Raw genomic sequence first — 20649 nt, forward strand, 5'->3', positions numbered from 1 at the left:
TAGTTCTCCAGGTCTCCTCTGGGTTGCCATGTCTCGTTGTTACAGTTTAGTAGATTAGACTCACACTAGGGTCACACGGCTACAACACGATATACACACAACGACGCCGCAGGCGACACTTACCTTGTCCGGAGTATGTTGTCTATGCTACGTGCATCTTATACACAGTGACTTACATTCTAAAGCATTTTACTAATGTATTATTATTTCCAATGATCCAATGGTCACACACCACTTGTAATGTAGAACCCAATGAATTTAGCAATGATTCACAATCAAACTTATACGTACGGAATTTGTTTCATGTTCAATGAAGCTTATTTCATTATCAGTTAATAATTACGCGATTGCAGGCCAGGTGGACATAATATGTAGGTCTCTCCAAAAGAGCGCCCTAAAACACAATTACCGGATTTCCTCGTCCAAACACTGTCGTCTGTTTATATATATACTGAATTATAATTATATTGAATTTAAATTAACTTCTACTAGTAAAAAAATAACTAGCTACAGAACTAACATACCATTATCTAACACACTTACCGCGATCTTCGTCAGTATATTCTCCCACTGCTTATGCACCGCCTTATTATCCAGCGCCTCGATGTCCTTGGCTTGCGCCCGCAATTCCCTCTCCATATCCCTTAACTTCTCGGGGGTCACTTCACCGTCTAGCTGAGCGTCTACATCAGCTAGATACTTCTGCACGGAGGTCAGGTCTAGGGGTTTAGAGACTCCGTGCTTCTTGAGGTGGTCCCAGCGCCGGTTGACGGCGTCGATCTGCTCACGTAAGTCAGCCAAATGAGCCGCGTCGCAGTGGCGGCTGAACTCCACGTGATTGGCGTTGAGCTTGTCTCTTATCGCCTGCATGCGAGACATCTCTAGCTCGAGCGTCTGCTTGCCCATGTTGGCGTCGAGGCCGTCGAGCCAGCTGGTCAATGACTGCAGGTCGTTCTGTATCTCCCGCGCTGTGATCAAAGCGCTTTCGAGTTTCGTTTTCGATTCGGTGATCTGCGCGCCGAGTTTGTTGTAAAGTTCCTTCAGAGAGTCGATTTTTTTGGAGAACTCTTGAGGTTCAGGCACGGATTTTTCTTCGACCATCTTGCGTCCGGACTTGATGATGCCTTCCACTTCGGATTTGATCTCGCTGAGCGTGCGGTAGAACCTCTGCAAGTATACAATATTCATTTCAATTTCGCTTCTACGATTTTGAACTCATTTTTATCTTATACGCGCGGTAACTCGAGTCAATTTATTATAGGCCGATTTAATGATAACGTCTGGTGGAGTTTTGACATAATAGTGTAGGTAGTTGCTCACATAAGCTAGGTATAACTGTATTGTTAAGATATTAATAAAGTCTCACAAGCCACTTGTAGAGCGCCAACGACAGCACCACCACCACATACCACGAATCCCAATTCATATTTACTAATTTTTTTTAAATATATTTGACAAAACAGACGGAGGATATTAACTATGAACGTATTAGATATGTACTTTACACATCAGACACCATTTTAAAGAAAAAATATGGTATTATTCGGTAACAACTCTAGTTTATTTAACAATTTATATTTTACGTTAACGTTTAGCATTCGGAACTACACAACAAACAATATCCCGACTGAAGCCACCGAGTGGTCTATTTGAGATGGATATTCGTCCGTGACTATAGTATTGCGTATTGTTGAACCTGCGGTCGCCGCCAGTACCTACAAGTACCTGTAAGTACCTACAGTGCGCTGAACCGACATCCAGCCACGAAGATGCAACTGATAGTGCTTTATGATGGCATTTTCATATAAAACAGACAGTTATTGTGCTATTTTTATTTGATAATACCTAATTAACAAAGCACGCGTTACTATGTCAGTGAATCCTAAAAATAGTTTCATTTCATTCATTAACTTAAGTCATAATGTGTTTTTGTCAGTTTGTGATGTTGTTATCTCTGAGTTTCCTGATCCGATTTTGGAAATGCTTGCATAATTCGAAAGTTATTTCTGATGGAATTTATCGTTACGAGTACTTATGGAAATTTTGCGCGTTACATAACAGAGGTTTACGTGTTTACAGTAAAGTTTGACACTCATTATTAAAAACAAAAAACACGCACTCACGCCTTGTACTAATGTACTCCCTTGCGAGGTAGGCAGAGGTGCATTGCTGCACCCACTTTTCGCCAGAGTGTTATGTTAGTCCCAATGTAATAAGGGACGGGCCTATTGCCATTTTACGGGCACATCCAAGACCCGAGAACAAATATCTGTGTTTAAACAAATATCTGCCCCAGCCAGGAATCGAACCCGGGACCTTCGGCTTAGTATAATAACTCACTCACTCACTAACCAATACGCCATTCGGTCGTAATAACTCATTATTAGTACACCAATAATCTTTCGGGTAGTTGCAAATAAATAAACAACAATACTTTATTAATTAATAATTGCTTTAATTGTATTATAACATATACAACAAAGTATTTTTAATATTTTCCGATAATTAACATATACATTATCAGTGAATAATTGTTTTCTGGCAATTATATGCAGTAATAGTACAACTGCACCTACCTGCTGGCATAGTACCTACCTATCAGATTATTTACATTGACAACTGTCACTATGGTCACCACACAAGAACTTTTGGAGCAGCAAAGAGACATGGAGAGAATGATTGGTACCAGGATGGATGAGTTTGAGAGGAAGCTGCAGTCCTCCAACACGCCTTTGAAGCCAGAGCTGGAAGACCTATCCAGGGACTTCATCATTTTCAAGGACTCGGTAATGCCCATTCTTCGGCTGATGCATGAGCAGATAGCTGGCCTGGCAAGACACGTCGATGAAATGGATAGCCAGAGTCGTCACAATGCTCTCCTGTTCACCGGCATCAAGGAGGAGAAAGAGGAGGACCCTGCAGCACTGGTATCACACACCATAGTCTCCAAGCTAGGCCTGACTGACTTTAACCGTTCTGCGATCTCCCAGTGTGTCAGAATTGGTGGTGTTCTGGATCCACTGAAGCCTAGGCCGATACTGGTGAGGTTTTCCAATCCATCGCTCAGGTCGCAAGTTTGGGATACCAAGAAGCATCTGAAGGCCAGTCCCATCGTCATTCGCGAATTTCTGACGCGGACGCGGCAGCACATATTCATTCGGGCCCGTAAGCATTTCGGGATCAGAGCCTGCTGGACGAGAAACGGAGCAATATTTGTGCAACTTCCAGACAGTAGTCGAGTGAAGATTGTGTCTGAGCTGGAGTTAAACGAGCTGTGCAGCAAGCACCCGGCAGTGGCGCCCGCCGCCCCGGCACACAAGCCGCCCGGCTCCAAGCCCGCCCCAAAGCCAGCTTCATCCAGAGTTGTGACTCCAACACAGTCATCGGCTCCCAAATCATCGGCAGCGCAGCCCGCGCCCACTACCAGGAGTAAGGCCGCCGCCGCTCAGAAGGATAAGCGTTGATTCCAATAGCGTGCGCCTCCTTTTCATTTTCTGCACCATAATTCTTCGTATTGAAGGTATTTTAATATATTGTGTAGATTGTGCGGACCGTTCTCGAATGTTTTAACTTTTTTTATTAGAGTTTTTATGTTTTTCAACTTGTCAAGCTTTTTTTTCCGTATGTCAAATGTCAAACCAACCACAGTGAATTGAAATGTCAAACCAAATGTACTTTTTAATCTGTGAATACTTTTTGCGTTCAGAAACTTTTATATAATATGTTTATCGTAATTCAATGTTACAAATTATCGTTATTCTGAGCGTCTAGTCTGTATTTAATTTCCTTTTTTGTTTGTTTTTTTTTGCCTTTTTGCCAGCAGGATCGTGCAGGTAGTTTTTATCTGTGCTTTTTGATAAGTTTTTTTGTTTGTTAGTGTATCGTTATATAAACATTTATTGTATTATTTTATTTATATAATATTGTTATAGATATTTTATTTATTTATAAATTGCAATCATATTATTTTATACATGCCTAACGATGGGTCTGATGACGATTCATTCGTTTCAGCTAATTCATCTGTTTCTTTTCTAAGCGCTGATAGTGATGGGCTATGTCTTAGTGACATCATAAACAATGAATTTTCCCCTATTGCCAAAAATTTTAATGTCTGCCATATTAATGCTCAAAGCATTCCCAAACACTACAATGAGCTCCTTAGCACTTTTGAATCAGGTATGGTGGACGCAATTTTAGTATCAGAGAGCTGGTTAGTACCCACTCTGTCTTCTCATGCGTATTGCCTCCCTGGTTATGTCCTGGTTCGCAACGACCGCGTGGGTAGATCGGGTGGTGGGGTGGCCATATACTTGAAGAGCGATATTCCTTTCTCCGTAATTGCCCAGTCCCCGACTTCCAGTAACGCTCCTGCGGAATATCTTTTCCTTGAGCTTAATCTTGGTGTCAAGGTTCTACTTGGAGTATGTTATTGCCCTCCAGGTAATGATTACTTCCTTTCGATTGAAACCGTCCTTGAAAATGTTATCTCTAACTATTCTCATCATATAATCATGGGTGATTTTAATACTGATTTACTTGTTCCTGATTCTCGAACCCGCAAATTACTTTCAGTTGTCGAATCAGTTAACCTCAAATTTCTGCCGTTGTCGGCCACTCATCACTCTTCCACGACCGACACTCTAATCGACCTTATTCTTACTTCAGATGACTCTTTAGTAGCTCGCCACGGACAACATCTTGCTCCAGGTTTTTCCAAACATGATTTAATTTTCTGTTCGTATCGTTTACGAATTCCTAAGGCAAAGCCCGTGGTGCTACTTCAACGAAACTTCTCGAAGTTGGATGCTGAGAGGCTTAGATCCGACGCCACGCAAATCCAATGGAGTGACATGCAGGACTTGCCCGATATCAATGAGAAGGTTGCGTTTCTCTGCAGTAATGTCATAAAACTATTTGATACGCATGCTCCTGTACGTCCTGTTAAGCTGAAACATCGACCTACCCCTTGGATCAATGAAACCATCCGGAAGTTCATGGTTAGGAGAGATAGAGCTTTTCGCAGGTACAAGATATCGCGCACTGAGGAAAACTGGTCAGCTTGCAAGGTTGCCAGGAATCGGTGTAATCAGATGTGTAGGAACGCCAAACGCCGATATATCGCAGAGCAACTCGAATTATCTTCACCTGCAGGTACCTGGAAATTCCTCAGGTCTCTGGGCGTGGGCAAGCCTCCTAAACTAGATAACCAAATTCCTTTCGATATTAACACTCTCAATAATCACTTTGCATCTTCGCTAACTCTTGACTCTCACACCAAAAATTTAACTTTAAATCTTATTCATAATATGCCCACACCAGACATAGATTCCTTTATTTTCGCACCGGCATCACCTGAAGAGATCAGAAAAATTATATTGTCTATTAAATCTAAGGCGGTTGGTCATGACAACATAGGGCGCATTATGGTGACCAATCTTCTTGACATCCTTCTCCCTGCTATCACCCACATCATAAACCATTCTCTTGACTCCGGTAATTTTCCCGATTTATGGCGTAAAGCCTACGTTATCCCTCTCCCCAAAATTTCCAATCCTTCATCTCTCAACCATTACCGTCCCATCTCAATTTTACCCTTCCTTTCCAAAGTCCTCGAGTCGATTGTTCACCGACAACTCACTGCGTTTCTCTGCAATGGTGGTTTACTTAATCCGTACCAGTCTGGTTTTCGTGCGGGGCATAGCACCACTACTGCATTGCTAAAAGTCACAGAAGACATAAGGTCTGGTATGGAGAATCGGATGATTACCGTGCTGGTCCTTATTGACTTCAGCAATGCCTTCAACGCCGTGGATCATGACCTTCTGCTAGCCGTCCTAGTAAAATCTCAGATCTCTCCCGCCGCTGTTAGCTGGTTCTCCTCTTATCTTCGGGGTCGCCAGCAAGCGATTCGTAGCTGCTCGGTATTATCCGACTGGTCCGATTTGTCTGCTGGCGTTCCTCAAGGCGGTATTCTCTCTCCATTACTTTTTTCTATCTTTATTGATTTAGTATCTTCAAGTCTTCTTTGTTCCTACCATCTATATGCCGACGATTTGCAACTCTACTGTCAAGTGAAACCTGAAGACCTTGTGTCTGCCATTAATCAACTAAATGGGGACCTTAACAGTATCCTTGACTGGTCCAACCGTTTCGGTATTTTGGTAAACCCTGTGAAATGCCAGGCAATCATTGTCGGTAGCTCTCAACTTATCTCTAACCATGACCTTAATTCAGCCCCTCTGGTGTTCGACGGATGCAACATACCTTTTTCATCAACAGTCAAAGACCTCGGAGTGACCATTGACGAAAATTTAAGTTGGGTGCCACAGGTCAACAGCGTGTCTCGTCGGATTTTTGCTTCTCTGCATTCTCTTCTTCCACTTAAAAACTTTCTTCCTTTCCAGACCAAACGTTCATTGGCAATGTCTCTGCTCTTGCCCATTTTAGATTACGCTGACGTGTGTTACTTGGACCTGACTGAAGCACTTCTTAATAAGCTGGAACGTTTGCAGAACACCTGCATACGTTTCATTTTCGGTCTCCGTAAATACGATCATGTGTCAGGTTACCGCGCCAAACTAAAATGGCTCCCTATTCGGGATAGACGGAATTTACGAATTCTTTGTCTTCTCTTTTCGATCCTTCATGAACCAAATTCTCCTTCTTACTTAAAATCTATGTTTAACTTTCTTTCCGATACCCATAACAGGCACCTCCGCTCTTCTCATAACCTTTTACTATCTTTACCCTTACATCGGTCTGGTTTCATGCTTAATTCTTTCTCCGTCACGGCAGTCCGTCTGTGGAATGATCTCCCTGAGTCAATCAGGAAAGCCCCTTCTCGACCGCTCTTCAAGTCTATGGTTCGTGCTCACTACCTCAGCAAGTTGGGACAGATTAATTAGGCAGTTTTTCTTGTACCCCCTGTTTTTATATATTTAATATATATATATATGTATATTTATATGTATATATTTATATTTATATATATATTTATATTTATATATATATTTTGTATAGGTAGTATTTTAGTATTACTAGGTATAGGGTCATATATATTTATTTACTTAGTTTTAGGGTTAGGTATTATTTTTATTTAGGCACTTCACAATCATACTGATCTTTTTTTTTTCCGTTTTTGCACACCCGTACTTTTTATCTCTGTACCTCCTGCGGGTTGACTGGCAGAAAATGCTCTTAGCATTAAGTCCACCCTTTGTACTTTTATTAGTAATATTTGTGCAATAAAGAGTTAAATAATAATAAAATAATAATAATAATAATAAAATAAACAAATTACAAACTTAATAAGAGTACAAAAGGCGGTCGTAACGCATAAAGCGATCTCTTGCAAACAACCTATGATTAGTTAATGCTTTTGCAAGACCATTTAACATGCCTCATCCATTTAAATCAGTTACCTCGTAGATCTTGACAATGATAGTTACAGTACAATAGAAATGGCATCGCAGAATCCCCTCAACTAGTCCGTATGAGCACGCGACGCTAATCCCTCGTGACATTTTATCTGCACTTTTATTGGATTAAATATACATATATCAATAGCACAGTATGCAATGGTGTCCTATCTCTCTTGAAAACGCAATCAAAGCATAATATATTTTTTCAAACAAAAATAAATAATAGATCTGGTTAAGGAAGGTGCAATCAATTACATAGCTAGCTAGCCATATAGGTGAGAGTTAGGAACATACGTTAAGTTAAATAATATTACACATAATACTACATAGCTTACACAGTTATTGTTATTCATCGAATCACTTTTATGTTCATTCATGGTTAATTTGGATCTCGAATCACTTTTATGTACATTCATGGTTAATTTGGATCTCTTTGACCAACACAACACAATACGCACATAGTACTAGTCTATTCCGAGTCACAATCACTACAGTACAAGTAAGTCTATAATGTTGCTTGGAGTCATTGAATCAATGCTGGATCAATGATTGTACAAATCATTCATACATATCGGAAGGTTATTGTTTGTATCGGCGAAATAAAGGATTGGAAAATAAATTTTAACCAGTTTTAATATAATAGTAGGTAACCTAGTTAGAATTAAGCAAACGAACCATTATAGGGAAAGGTCCCTTGTGGCTAGGTTGAAAATGAATCTGTAAACAGTACGTGTGAACATTTGATCAAACATTGGTGCGTAATGCGAACATGTATACTCGGTGACATGTCGCCGGCAGCAGTGAAGCGTGTCGTATTGAATATCTGGGTTAGCGGCCCGGCTACTGAGCACTGTATATTATAATGTAATCAATGATTCTACTCTGCCGCACACAACTCGGTAATCTATAACTGTTGGAGAACATTATTCTGACTATTTATATCATTAGGTGTTAAAAAGATACCTATGCTCGAGGATTCTCTGGATTACTTCAGAAATTGGATCATAATTATGTATGAGAGAACGAAGATGATAGTTAATTAGAAGAAGATAGTTAGATAGTTATTAAATAAATAGTGCTAGCTGAAAGAGAATTGTGTAAAAACCCTCACTATAAAAATATGTAAGGGACAGAGAAACCTTACCCCACTCAGGAGCAGATAGATAGATAGAGTACTCTTTATTTGTACACCAAGATCAGTGGAAACTTGTAAAAGGCCTTTTACTGGTCATCCTATTGTTATACCATCAAATTGTGCTGTAAGTTTTTCTTAAATAAATAAGAAACAATTAACAATTTTACATATAAACACTTAACTAGGGTACAAAAGGCGGTCTTATCGCTTATAGCGATCTCTTCCAGACAACCTTGGCGTAAGCATTGTTACTATGAGAGGGGGTTCAAGTTTCTCTTCCCCTGACCGTACGTCGCTGGATGCCCTTCTGATGCGTATACTCACGAGACAGTCCCTCAGGGTATCCCTCACAGGGTCGGGCCGGGCCCCGGTGAGCGCCAGCTGCGGCAGCGCGGCCTGCACCCGCGCCAGGCTGTCCCAGGCGGCCTGCAGGCGCGGCGCGATGCACGCGGGGGTCAGCGGCGCGGGCGACGACGTGTCTAGGGCTGACAGCGCTCGCTGGTGAAGGAAGGGCTAGTTAGTGTGATACAGGGGGTTCACTCTCTAAATCGACGAACAAACGAACAAGAATTGTCACGCAATCGGCACGCTTAGTACAACGAGATAGAGCTGAGGTTAGCACAGCGCTCCGAAACTTCGGAAGAACAAATATGCAGCGATAACCACGACTATACCTCGTTGTATTAGGCTTACCAACTGCATGACAGCTCTTGTTCGTTCGTTCGTTCGATTTTCGTAGTAGCCCTGCAGGCCCCGCGGCACGGGTCCGTTATCGACGTAGATAAACTTGTTTAATGTACCACCAATCACATAATCACATGACCGTATTTATAGCGAATCGCGATATAGTATAGTTTATCTACGCCGTATTATCTGACCCGAGCAGCGCGGACAGCTGGAAGGAATAATGTTTTCACACCATACGAAGTCTCTTTGAATCTTCATTGAATCAAGGGAAAGAAGGCGAATGGATTTATCTCTGAGAAGCGAGATACAAATACCGATTGGATATAAAAAAATTTAAACTATATTGCACACATATGACATAAGTGTACAAAAGGTGGACATAATGCTGTTGGACGAACGTAAATCGATGTGACTTAAACTTTGGAAGTATATTTTTATTCACACAAACCGCGTACTAAGCTTCAAGCTATTAACAAAGTTCAAGTAATTTAAGTAAACTTTGTAAAACTTCAACCGTTAACAGTACACAATGTTCAAGAAGTGTATTGATTTCAAGCGTTTTAATAAAGGCGGGGAAAGTTTCCCTCCGAGCGATTTAACGAGCATTCTTTATGAATACCAAATTACAATATCGATTCAAATAAACTGCTAAGCACAATCAACCATAGCTGTAGGTATACCTGACTGTTTTACATGTTTATTAAGTTTTGTGTATTCAAAGTTACAAACCTTCGACACATAAAAAATGTTCGTCTTAGCGAGTCCGTGATACACCACCACTAGGGCTAGAGCTAGGATTTGTCACGATGGTGAAAGGAATAGCCAGTCAGTTAGTTGTCAGCCGGTGACAGCTCAGGATGCGCCGAACCTATAAGGTACAGTTAATACGTCACACGAGGAGGCTCCATAAGAAATTAAACGGATAAACCAAATCTGAAAGGTAAAATCTGATAAGATAGGCTCAAATCTAGCAATGCACAACTGTTGTCTTCTGATTGATGTTGTCTGCGTGTCTCTGGCTGCTGACGCGAGAGCGTCCAGGCCCTGTAGCACGGGGCGCTATTAAGACGTGACAAAAGTTCTCTGTCGCGTTCGCTCTTGAGGCTGCGCGATGTAAGTGAGGGCGATGGAAACGTCACGTCTTAAATGCGCCCCGTACTAGCCCTTCAGCTGTCTCTGCGGGTGAGGCGCGAGTGAGTCACTCACCGTGAGCGAGTGCGCCTGGGTCGCCAGGTGCTCGGCGGGCTCGGTCCTGCGGGTGAGGCGCGAGTGAGTCACTCACCGTGAGCGAGTGCGCCTGGGTCGCCAGGTGCTCGGCGGGCTCGGTCCTGCGGGTGAGGCGCGAGTGAGTCACTCACCGTGAGCGAGTGCGCCTGGGTCGCCAGGTGCTCGGCGGGCTCGGTCCTGCGGGTGAGGCGCGAGTGAGTCACTCACCGTGAGCGAGTGCGCCTGGGTCGCCAGGTGCTCGGCGGGCTCGGTCCTGCGGGTGAGGCGCGAGTGAGTCACTCACCGTGAGCGAGTGCGCCTGGGTCGCCAGGTGCTCGGCGGGCTCGGTCCTGCGGGTGAGGCGCGAGTGAGTCACTCACCGTGAGCGAGTGCGCCTGGGTCGCCAGGTGCTCGGCGGCCTCAGTGCGGCCGGCGGCGCGGTGCGCGGTCGCGAGTGCCTCTAGTTCCGTCAGCGTCTGACGGTGGGCGGCCAGCTCCGATGCTAGCACGGCCTGGAAGATAGATTTTTTGGTAGGTTTGCGGATTTTTGGGACTCGTCTTAGGATAGTTAGATATGAAAGAAAATAATGTGAAGAAGTGTGTGTCTAAGAATGAGACAGCGCAAAAAAATACAGTAAAATATGAGCAAGTATATAAGCAAAAGTGTGGGACCCAAGATGGTACCCTCAGGCACACCGCATCAAATCTACCTTTAAATAAAGGAGCCGTCTACACGGACGTAAAAAAGAGATATAGTGAAGAAAGTGGGTGACTCAGCCCGCCACACCACTTTTTTCTACATCTTTCGGCTTACTATTAGCCTTTTTAACCCTTTATACCTTTTATACCTCATCAACTACCTTACGGAAAAGCTACTTGATAATTATACATGTGTATTAGGACCAGGGCTAGCACGGGGCGCATTTAAGACGTGACAAAAGTTCTCCGTCGCGCTCACCCACATCGCGCAGCCTCAAGAACGAGCGCGACGGAGAACTTTTGTCACGTCTTAATAGCGCCCCGTACTTGCCCTACAAGTCACTGATGAAGATACCTAGCCTTGAAGTGTGTAACTGGACAGGCACTCACTAACCTCATCAGTGGGCGGCGCCTGCAGCCAGCGCCTCACTTCATCCAGTTTACTCTCAGCCGCGTGCGCCTCCGCCGCCGCCGCCTCCAGCAGCGCCAGCCGCTCCGACACCTGCGGGGGAGGGGGGGAGGGGTTACACACTGGGAGGAAGGTATAAGGGGAACAGCGGAATGGTCACTGATGGTAAAGGCAAAGTATAACAAATTTGGGAGGAAGTAACTATGTAACGATACTTCTTTATTCTTAGGGCCGTTATTTAGACAAACAAAAATGGGGAATTGGGGATACAACCATAGGTTCGAAACTGCTGCTGGACACATGAGGACACTAGAGGACGCGTGTACCTGCGGCTGCAGCTGCGCCCAGGCGGCGCGCAGGCGGCGGGTGTCGGCCTGCAGCGCGGCGGTGCTGTGGACACATGAGGACACTAGAGGACGCGTGTACCTGCGGCTGCAGCTGCGCCCAGGCGGCGCGCAGGCGGCGGGTGTCGGCCTGCAGCGCGGCGGTGCTGTGGACACATGAGGACACTAGAGGACGCGTGTACCTGCGGCTGCAGCTGCGCCCAGGCGGCGCGCAGGCGGCGGGTGTCGGCCTGCAGCGCGGCGGGCATGATCTGCGCCGCTATGAGCTGCCGCGCCACGTCCTCGATGCGCTCCCACTGCCCGCTGCTGCGCTTCGCCAGGTAACTTTCCAGGTCCTGCGGGAAACAAGTCAAGTTAGGACATTGTACACCAAATGGCAAGCGATCCGGTGGACGCCCTGTCCAAACGTGCCGAAGAAGCGTTGAAAGCGAGCTACGAGCCGCTGGACTTGGCTAGGGCGAGGCTATAAATATAGCCGACGATGCGGACAAGGCGGACGTTAGTAGAGAGAGACCCTGTGCACCTCTGGAGTGCCATAGGACAGGTCCTAAGGGAGACAAGTCAAGTTAGCATCGAGATATAAAGGCATATAAAGGTGGTTTTTGTGAAGCGTCTATAAAACCCTCCAAGTGCAGTCAGTCATTTTATTTATCAGACTGCAGGCTGTTTAAACTAGACTGACTAATCCTGTTAAATGTTCACCATCTGTCTTGTGTACTCAGTGAGGAGCGTGTACTCACAGTGAGCAGCGTGGTGTACTCCTCGGCGTCGGCGGCGCGGGGCGGGCGGGCCAGCAGGCGGCCCAGCCCCTGCAGCCACGCCGCCTCGCGCGTCAGCCACGACCGCAGCTCGCCAGACTCCAGCCATGCTTCTGCTAGGATCCTGGGGAAGACCTCGTATCAACATATGGGGCTTGGTTGTGAAGATTGAGGACAGTGGGGCGTAGGGGTGGCAGATTCAAAACAGAAGAGAAAGAACGTGGTTTGAGACTAAGAATATGCACAGGGCAGCCAGTGAAGCGTGCCGTGGCGTGGTTAGCTAAAGTCGGAGTGAGATAAGTTTGCTTATCTGAAACTGTGCTAGTTTCCACTAAAAGAAGCTTAAAACACTGCTAGCATAAGCGAATACCATAGGGCCATTCTCGTGTTGCAGCCAGCATCAGACATGCACACTAATCTGCAACGCACTCTAACAATAACGGTAACAAAAGCTTGTGACAAGTACGACATTTACCTATTTATCCATAGAATCAATTTGAACACACATACAGGGGCGCAATTCATATCTCAACCGAAATATTTGTAAAACGATACGAACGAGTTACGAGGTGTGTTGCAAAGACCAAGTATGCCAAAATGGGGTGACAAAGGCGTCACATTCGAGCATTGTAAACGTCTTTTGCAAAATTTGCAAAATACGTTTACTGTCCCCCTTTACAACACCCTGTATAGTAGCTCCATCCGTACTTGTATCTCTCGTACACGAGCGGCGTGACGCGCGTCCAGCCGGCGTTGAGCTGCGTGAGGCGCCGCGCCAGCTGCGGCGGCGGCGGCGACGCGGACAGTAGCATGTCATTGCCTGTGAACAAACAAGACATGAGAATCATTATGAAGATAGTGGGAAACAGAAAGAAAGGCCGGGACAGAGAAAGTGGTTAGCTCTTGATTTATCAGAGCTTCGCTCGGACGAATTTTGGAAATTCCTGTCTGCGTTTCATATTAATTTGATAAAAACATAAATTAACCTTGAGTTGACTTGGTACAGCTGGCTGCATGATGATGCCTCCGTTACCTTGTTCATTAGCCTCGCGAAACAGCTCCGTGGTCTGGTCGCAGCGGTCCTTGAGCGCCTGGAAGCGGCACTTCATGTGGTACAGCTGGCTGCATGATGATGCCTCCGTTACCTTGTTCATTAGCCTCGCGGAACAGCTCCGTGGTCTGGTCGCAGCGGTCCTTGAGCGCCTGGAAGCGGCACTTCATGTGGTACAGCTGGCTGCATGATGATGCCTCCGTTACCTTGTTCATTAGCCTCGCGGAACAGCTCCGTGGTCTGGTCGCAGCGGTCCTTGAGCGCCTGGAAGCGGCACTTCATGTGGTACAGCTGGCTGCATGATGATGCCTCCGTTACCTTGTTCATTAGCCTCGCGGAACAGCTCCGTGGTCTGGTCGCAGCGGTCCTTGAGCGCCTGGAAGCGGCACTTCATGTGGTACAGCTGGCTGCATGATGATGCCTCCGTTACCTTGTTCATTAGCCTCGCGGAACAGCTCCGTGGTCTGGTCGCAGCGGTCCTTGAGCGCCTGGAAGCGGCACTTCATGTGGTACAGCTGGCTGCATGATGATGCCTCCGTTACCTTGTTCATTAGCCTCGCGAAACAGCTCCGTGGTCTGGTCGCAGCGGTCCTTGAGCGCCTGGAAGCGGCACTTCATGTGGTACAGCTGGCTGCATGATGATGCCTCCGTTACCTTGTTCATTAGCCTCGCGGAACAGCTCCGTGGTCTGGTCGCAGCGGTCCTTGAGCGCCTGGAAGCGGCACTTCATGTGGTACAGCTGGCTGCATGATGATGCCTCCGTTACCTTGTTCATTAGCCTCGCGGAACAGCTCCGTGGTCTGGTCGCAGCGGTCCTTGAGCGCCTGGAAGCGGCACTTCATGTGGTACAGCTGGCTGCATGATGATGCCTCCGTTACCTTGTTCATTAGCCTCGCGGAACAGCTCCGTGGTCTGGTCGCAGCGGTCCTTGAGCGCCTGGAAGCGGCACTTCATGTGGTACAGCTGGCTGCTGTCCGCAATGTCGCACTCCGCCGCCGACGGCATGGCCGCCTCGATCGACGACAGGAACTCCTCTGTGGCAGGACATTTGTGATTAGATTGAAGCTTTTTGAATAAACTTGCAACGAACCGTTGGGGCCATTAGGGAAATACTCTCGGGGAAGGCACAGAGAGTCAGCGCACCCAGTGGTCGATCCCCGGTGTTCCAGACGCTACAGCTGAGCTGCTACATCACAAACTGAATATTATTAATAACCAAAGTAGTAGATAGAACAGACGGCATTAGCAACGTATGGCAGGGCAATTATTTGTATTATAATTTGATACAAAGATCTTATTTTTGTACTCAATTCAGCTAGGTCTAAAATAGCTACAACAGTCAAAAGGCGAGTGGTTGTTAATAAATTTTTAAAACTTAGCTACTTTATAACAAACTAAATTTTTGTTAAAATGTATGCGATTACGTAGGATTTGGGTCTAATAAAGGATACCTACTCCTAATCTGCAATATCGTTATTTGTGGAGCGAATAAGCTCTCACGAATATACATGCAACACACCGATCTCATCCATCATTCTGTAGACCGCCTCCGTCTTCTCCAGGCCTCTCCGGAGACCCTCGTTCAGCTGGAACGCGGGCTCGCTGACAGCGTCGAATTTACTCTGCAGCTCGCCCGTGTCCTCCTTGACAGATCTAGAGAACTCTTCCGCACAGTCCTCTAGGATTTCGGACTTTATCGTTTCGATTTCGGTAAGTTTCGTTTTTATGTCGGCTTTCTCTTCTTCTAGTTTCTATGGAGGTAAAAAAAGAAAATTCATTAATATTGTGTTCTGTAGATCAATGTTTCATGAAATATAGAGTCAAGAGTTTTGTCACGATTACAGCTTAGAACTGCAGCCAAAAGTAAACTTTCTAATGTTTCCTTCCTTATAGACACAGTTCGTCAGTTTTCGACGACAATTTTAGGCTTATAAATATGCAATGTTCTTAGCCATATTTAATAAAAATCGGCTTCGAATTTCGGTGTTGAATTTCGGGGTTGGTTAGGTTATACATAATAATAACGTGTTCAATCCTCACATTGCTCTGGTCCAGCAATGCCTCCAATTTCTCCGTGTCCCCGACCGGCACACTGCTGTGGTCTGAGACAAACTCCTGCGCACGCGCCGCCCACCCACGCACCGACGACACTCGCGCGGTCAGTGACGTCACTAGCTCCACGCCTGGAAGGGGCAAAAGATACTGTTGTCATATGGGGATTTGAGGGTGGAATTTATAGGCATAATTTTAGTCTCCTTTTTGTGGTAATAAACATTAGAGCTTGTCTATAGTTTGTCATCGGGGTAAAAGTATAAACCAATCAGAACAGTGTCAGTCGCTGACTGCCCATTGATAGCCCTTGGTCGGAACAAGGTGTGAAGGCAACAGTTCAGGACAAGTTAGGGACGTCGACACATTACGTGCTGGTCGTACAGATTTCACTATTTATGTAAAAGAAAAAGTTCAATGTTTCATGATTGTTTCCGCTAGAGACAGCACTTTGTATGCATTAAAACAACAACTATTACAGTCTTCGTTGTAAACTATCAAAATCTTTACGTACCTTTCTCAAGTTTTCCAATCTTCTGGTCCAATATATTCTTCGTATCTCCGAACATGAACACGAGATTCTCCAGGCTGTTCCTGAAGCTCAGCTCCTCTACACTTCCCTTCTCGTACTTGTCTCTCCTGTCTCTGACAACCCCGTCGTACATCGCTTGCAGGTCTTCCAACTCCTTCTTCAACCCATTCAAATCCTCGATCTTCTTCTTCATATCTTCAACTGAACTGTACATGGCGTGTTCGGATATAATCTGCGCTTCGATATTCTGTATCTTGGCTTGTAGGCTCTTGAAGTCGTCTTCGTGTTTCTGTCCGGGGCGCTTTTTGAGGGCGAGTTTGATGTCCTGTTCTTTCTGCATGAGCAGTGTCAGTGTCTCTTGGTATTCTTGTTGCAGCTTCTTGGTTTCCTTGTCGATGTTTTCCTTGTGAGCAGCCGACAGCGGCTTGGTCTGTAGCACTATGGCTTGCGCGCTCAGCTCTTGCAGTTGAGGTTCTATCTGCTTCAGCTGTCGGATCTTGTTGCGTAGGTGGATGAGCTGGTTGTTCGTTGGTTTGCCCTGGAACATATTATTAGATAGTGTTACATATGGTATTATTATATACTTTTTGTCGGTAATGCATATAAAATATATACTTAGTTTACTGCTTTGGTGTTTATTTGTAATATTTTAGTTAGTGTGTAGTATATTAAATAATCTATATTCCTATTTAACATGTACACTGCACCCAATCTTAATCTCTGTTTCCCTCCATCCAAAGGTTGTCTGGCAGAGATCGCTTTTAGTGATAAGACCGCCTTTTGTACCCTAATTAAGTTACATTTTGTTAATTGTATTATTCTGTTTTGGTGTACAAATAAAGTGTATTCTATCTATCTATCTATCTATCTGTTTACAGTTCGTGTACGGGCAAGGCACGCACACAGCAACAGCACATCATTTCGCCGCATCATCATTTTACACTTTAACCTAATTTCATGCTTACTTACTTACTGCATGCTTTACTTTCAGTACGTTTGTAGACATCAATCACGTCGCGCGTCACTCATTATCATTTAGAAATAGTATCAAGTAATTATTTCTCCCAATAAACTCTGGTAAACTTATACATACAGTTTTATCATTTATCAACAACTAGCTGTTCCCGCGAGCTTCGCTTCGCCTTAAAAAGTTTTCCCGTGGGAATTCCGGGATAAAAAGTAGCCTATGTTCTTTCTCAGGGTCTAGACCATATGTATACCAAATTTCATTCATATCCGTTCAGTAGTTTTACCGTGAAAGAGTAACAGACAGACAGACAGACAGACAGACAGACAGACAGACAGACACAGTTACTTTCGCATTTATAATATTAGTTAGGATCTATCATCATCGGCTAGTACCCGAACATTGGTCCTTCGAGCCTCCGAACAGGCGGGACTAAAACACGCGTCGTGTGACCTGGATACGTGTCAGTGTTTCCGGTGAAGTGACGTGGTAGTTCTCAGCCACTTAAGGAGGATTCTTACTGTATCACAAGATATACAGTAAGCAGCAGCATTCACTTTCTGAGCTTATCAAGGAGCTCGGAAAGACATCAGCGAGCGTGCATACCAAGGTGCACACAGAACCAGGAGACGTCTGATTCAAGTAAGATCTTTCCTATTTATCTTCTTCTACTCAAATCATCATGTTGAGGATGGAGGATATTATTGCTACACAAGAGCAAGTGGTAGGGGGTATTGATCAACTCTACACTAATTTCAAAAAGGCTAGTTCCGACCGCAAGACACCGGAGTACATCCAGAAGCGATTGGAAACTCTAGACCAGTATTGGAACGAGTTTCACAACAACCACATCAATTTGTTATCATGTGAAGATAAATCTCATAATTACTTTACTTCTCAACAATACGAGCAAGTAAAGAATAAATACATCAAAATCAGGGAGACTATTCAGAGTTACAAGCTTGGGACACCAATTATAAAGCCACCATCTTTTATGCCTAGCCCGTCAGTGGCGCCAAGGCAAGCCCAAGATCAGATTCAACCAACGACGTCCCGGGGCTCCAGCAGCAAAACAGAGGATATGCTCAAAAAACAAGCTAGCAATTTTAAGGCGTTTATGAGAACCGTTACCAGCGTTGACCTCGACTCAGTATCAGAGAAGTGGGAGTTTGAGGATGTGCTACGCAACTTGCAGATCCGTTGGTCAGCTATCGACAGCCTCCATTGGGAATTAGATAGTGAACTTGGCGGGTCTAACCAAGAATATGAACAGCAGTTCACCGAGTACGAGTCTCATTACAATAAAATGAAGAAGGCCGTTAACAAGAAAATGTGGTCAGTTGCTCATGTCGAAAAGTCAACCCCAAAAATAGAAATACCATCATTTAACGGGAACTATTCGCAATGGGTATCCTTCAAGGATTTATTTACAGAGACAATCCATAACAACCCATCCCTTTCAAACGCTCAGAAGATGCAGTTTTTGAAAGGGAAAATCAAGGGAGAAGCAGAGCGTTTAATTCAGCATCTTAATATTTCTTCGGAAAATTATACTGTCTGTTGGGAGATCCTTGCGCATCGATATGACAACAAGAAGCTCATATTCACTTCACTTATCGGTACTCTCATGAATGTACCTACTGTGCAACATTTATCCATCAGCAACATCAAGAGACTACATGATACAGCCAACGAATCATTGAATGCCATCAAGAACCTGGGAATAGACATTACTTCCTGGGATCCATTGCTAGTATACCTGTTGTCTCAAAAATTAGATGTTGAGTTATATAACGACTACATGGAATCGCTAAAACAGCCAAGAGAGTTACCAAAATTAGCTGATTTCATGGAATTCCTAGAGGCTAAATTCACTACCTTGGAGACATCAAAGCAGAAGAACCCTCCACCTAAACCACTGATCAACAATAACGTATCAAAATACCACGCGAGTCAAAAACCCGCACACCATTACAATGCCCTAGTATCGAACGCTAAACCGGTAAAACAACACATACCTATTACGCGTACTACGATATTCAAGTGCCCTATATGTAGTACCAATGATCATGGGATATATTTCTGCCCAACATTTTTGAACATGCCCGCTTATATCAAGAAAAAGACGGTCCTGCAAAACGAAATTTGTCCAAATTGCCTACATAGACACACAGGAAAACCATGCATTTCTGAAAATAGGTGTCGTGAGTGCAATAGAGACCATAATTCATTATTGCACAGCGCATATACGTCACCGAACGCACACCAAGCAAAATCAAGTGTGAATGCACCGAATGAACAAGTACAAAGTTCACACGTGTCGCAAAATAAATGCTCTGAAACTTTACTTGCAACTGCTCTAATCAAGGTAAAAGCAGTTAATGGAGTCTATCATACCATGCGAGCACTCCTGGATCAAGGGTCACAAGCATCCCTTATATCAGAAAATGCAGCTCAGATTTTGAAAATTCCACGACAGCGATGTGTCGGCGTCATTTCAGGAATAGGCGCGAAAGAAAGTTCATGCAAAGGTCTGATAAACATAGAATGCTCATCAATGGTCGGCGACTTCAAGTTTGAAACCGACGCCTACATCATGAATCAATTAATAAGAAATCTACCAAGTTCATCATTTTCAAAACCAGACTGGTCGTACCTCGACCAAATCAAGTTAGCAGACCCGGAGTTTTATGATAGTCGCCCTGTAGATATATTACTAGGTGCCGACGTATACTCAATAATACTTATGGGTGGTATTTGTAGAACAAATGCAAATCTGCCGACTGCGCAACAAACTAAGCTCGGTTGGATACTCAGTGGGAATGTCAAAACGCTTCACTGCAATGTTATGCTAAACAACTTACAAGATATTCAGTCGTTTTGGGAGATAGAAGAAATAACCGAGTCATCAAAATTATCCTTAGAAGATCAAGAGTGTATTGAGCTATACAAATCATCCACAACAAGAAAAGATGATGGCCGATACGAAGTGAGGTTACCTATGAAAAGGGACTATCAAGAAAAATTGGGCGAATCAAAGACAAAAGCCGTAGCACAATTTTACCAATTAGAAAGAAAATTACAAAAACAACCGGAGATTGCGAAACAGTATAAGCAATTTATGAACGAGTACATTGCACTTGGACATATGATTCCGTGTAGCAGACCTAAATTGTAGTTAATACCAATTAAGAAAAATATATGAATAAACTTTATAAAAAAAAAAAAACAAGCTCGCCTCTACGCGTAGTGTACAATGCCGCGTCAGCCACAACAACAAAATACAGCTTAAATGACCTCATGTGCCGGGGTCCAAATTTACAACAGGATCTGCAGTGTCTCATTATCAAGTGGAGACAATACCAGTATGCATTTACTGCGGATGTTG

General features: G+C 44.4%; 1 protein-coding gene across 5 annotated transcripts in view; it reads right to left on the reverse strand.

Annotated features, from left to right (window-relative positions):
• LOC125488421 (dystrophin, isoforms A/C/F/G/H-like) overlaps positions 1-20649 on the reverse strand; it is a 35546-nt gene that overhangs the window by 8300 nt on the left and 6597 nt on the right. For 3 of the 5 annotated variants that reach the window (XM_048622322.1, XM_048622319.1, XM_048622318.1), the window contains exons 4-14: positions 16277-16832; positions 15754-15896; positions 15233-15464; positions 14592-14747; positions 13371-13482; positions 12645-12786; positions 12087-12239; positions 11546-11653; positions 10833-10964; positions 8884-9057; positions 544-1167 (exon numbers count right to left, since the gene is read on the reverse strand). In XM_048622322.1, the coding sequence (XP_048478279.1) occupies positions 544-1167; positions 8884-9057; positions 10833-10964; positions 11546-11653; positions 12087-12239; positions 12645-12786; positions 13371-13482; positions 14592-14747; positions 15233-15464; positions 15754-15896; positions 16277-16634 (2334 nt within the window). In that variant the 5' untranslated portion in view covers positions 16635-16832. Of the gene's footprint in view, positions 1-543; positions 1168-8883; positions 9058-10832; positions 10965-11545; positions 11654-12086; positions 12240-12644; positions 12787-13370; positions 13483-13695; positions 13784-13807; positions 14262-14591; positions 14748-15232; positions 15465-15753; positions 15897-16276; positions 16833-20649 lie in introns of those variants that run through there. The other 2 variants (XM_048622320.1, XM_048622321.1) reach the window with 2 other exon arrangements.

The sequence above is a fragment of the Plutella xylostella genome, chromosome 7 (genome assembly GCF_932276165.1).
Source record: "Plutella xylostella chromosome 7, ilPluXylo3.1, whole genome shotgun sequence".
Lineage (NCBI taxonomy): Eukaryota > Metazoa > Arthropoda > Insecta > Lepidoptera > Plutellidae > Plutella > Plutella xylostella.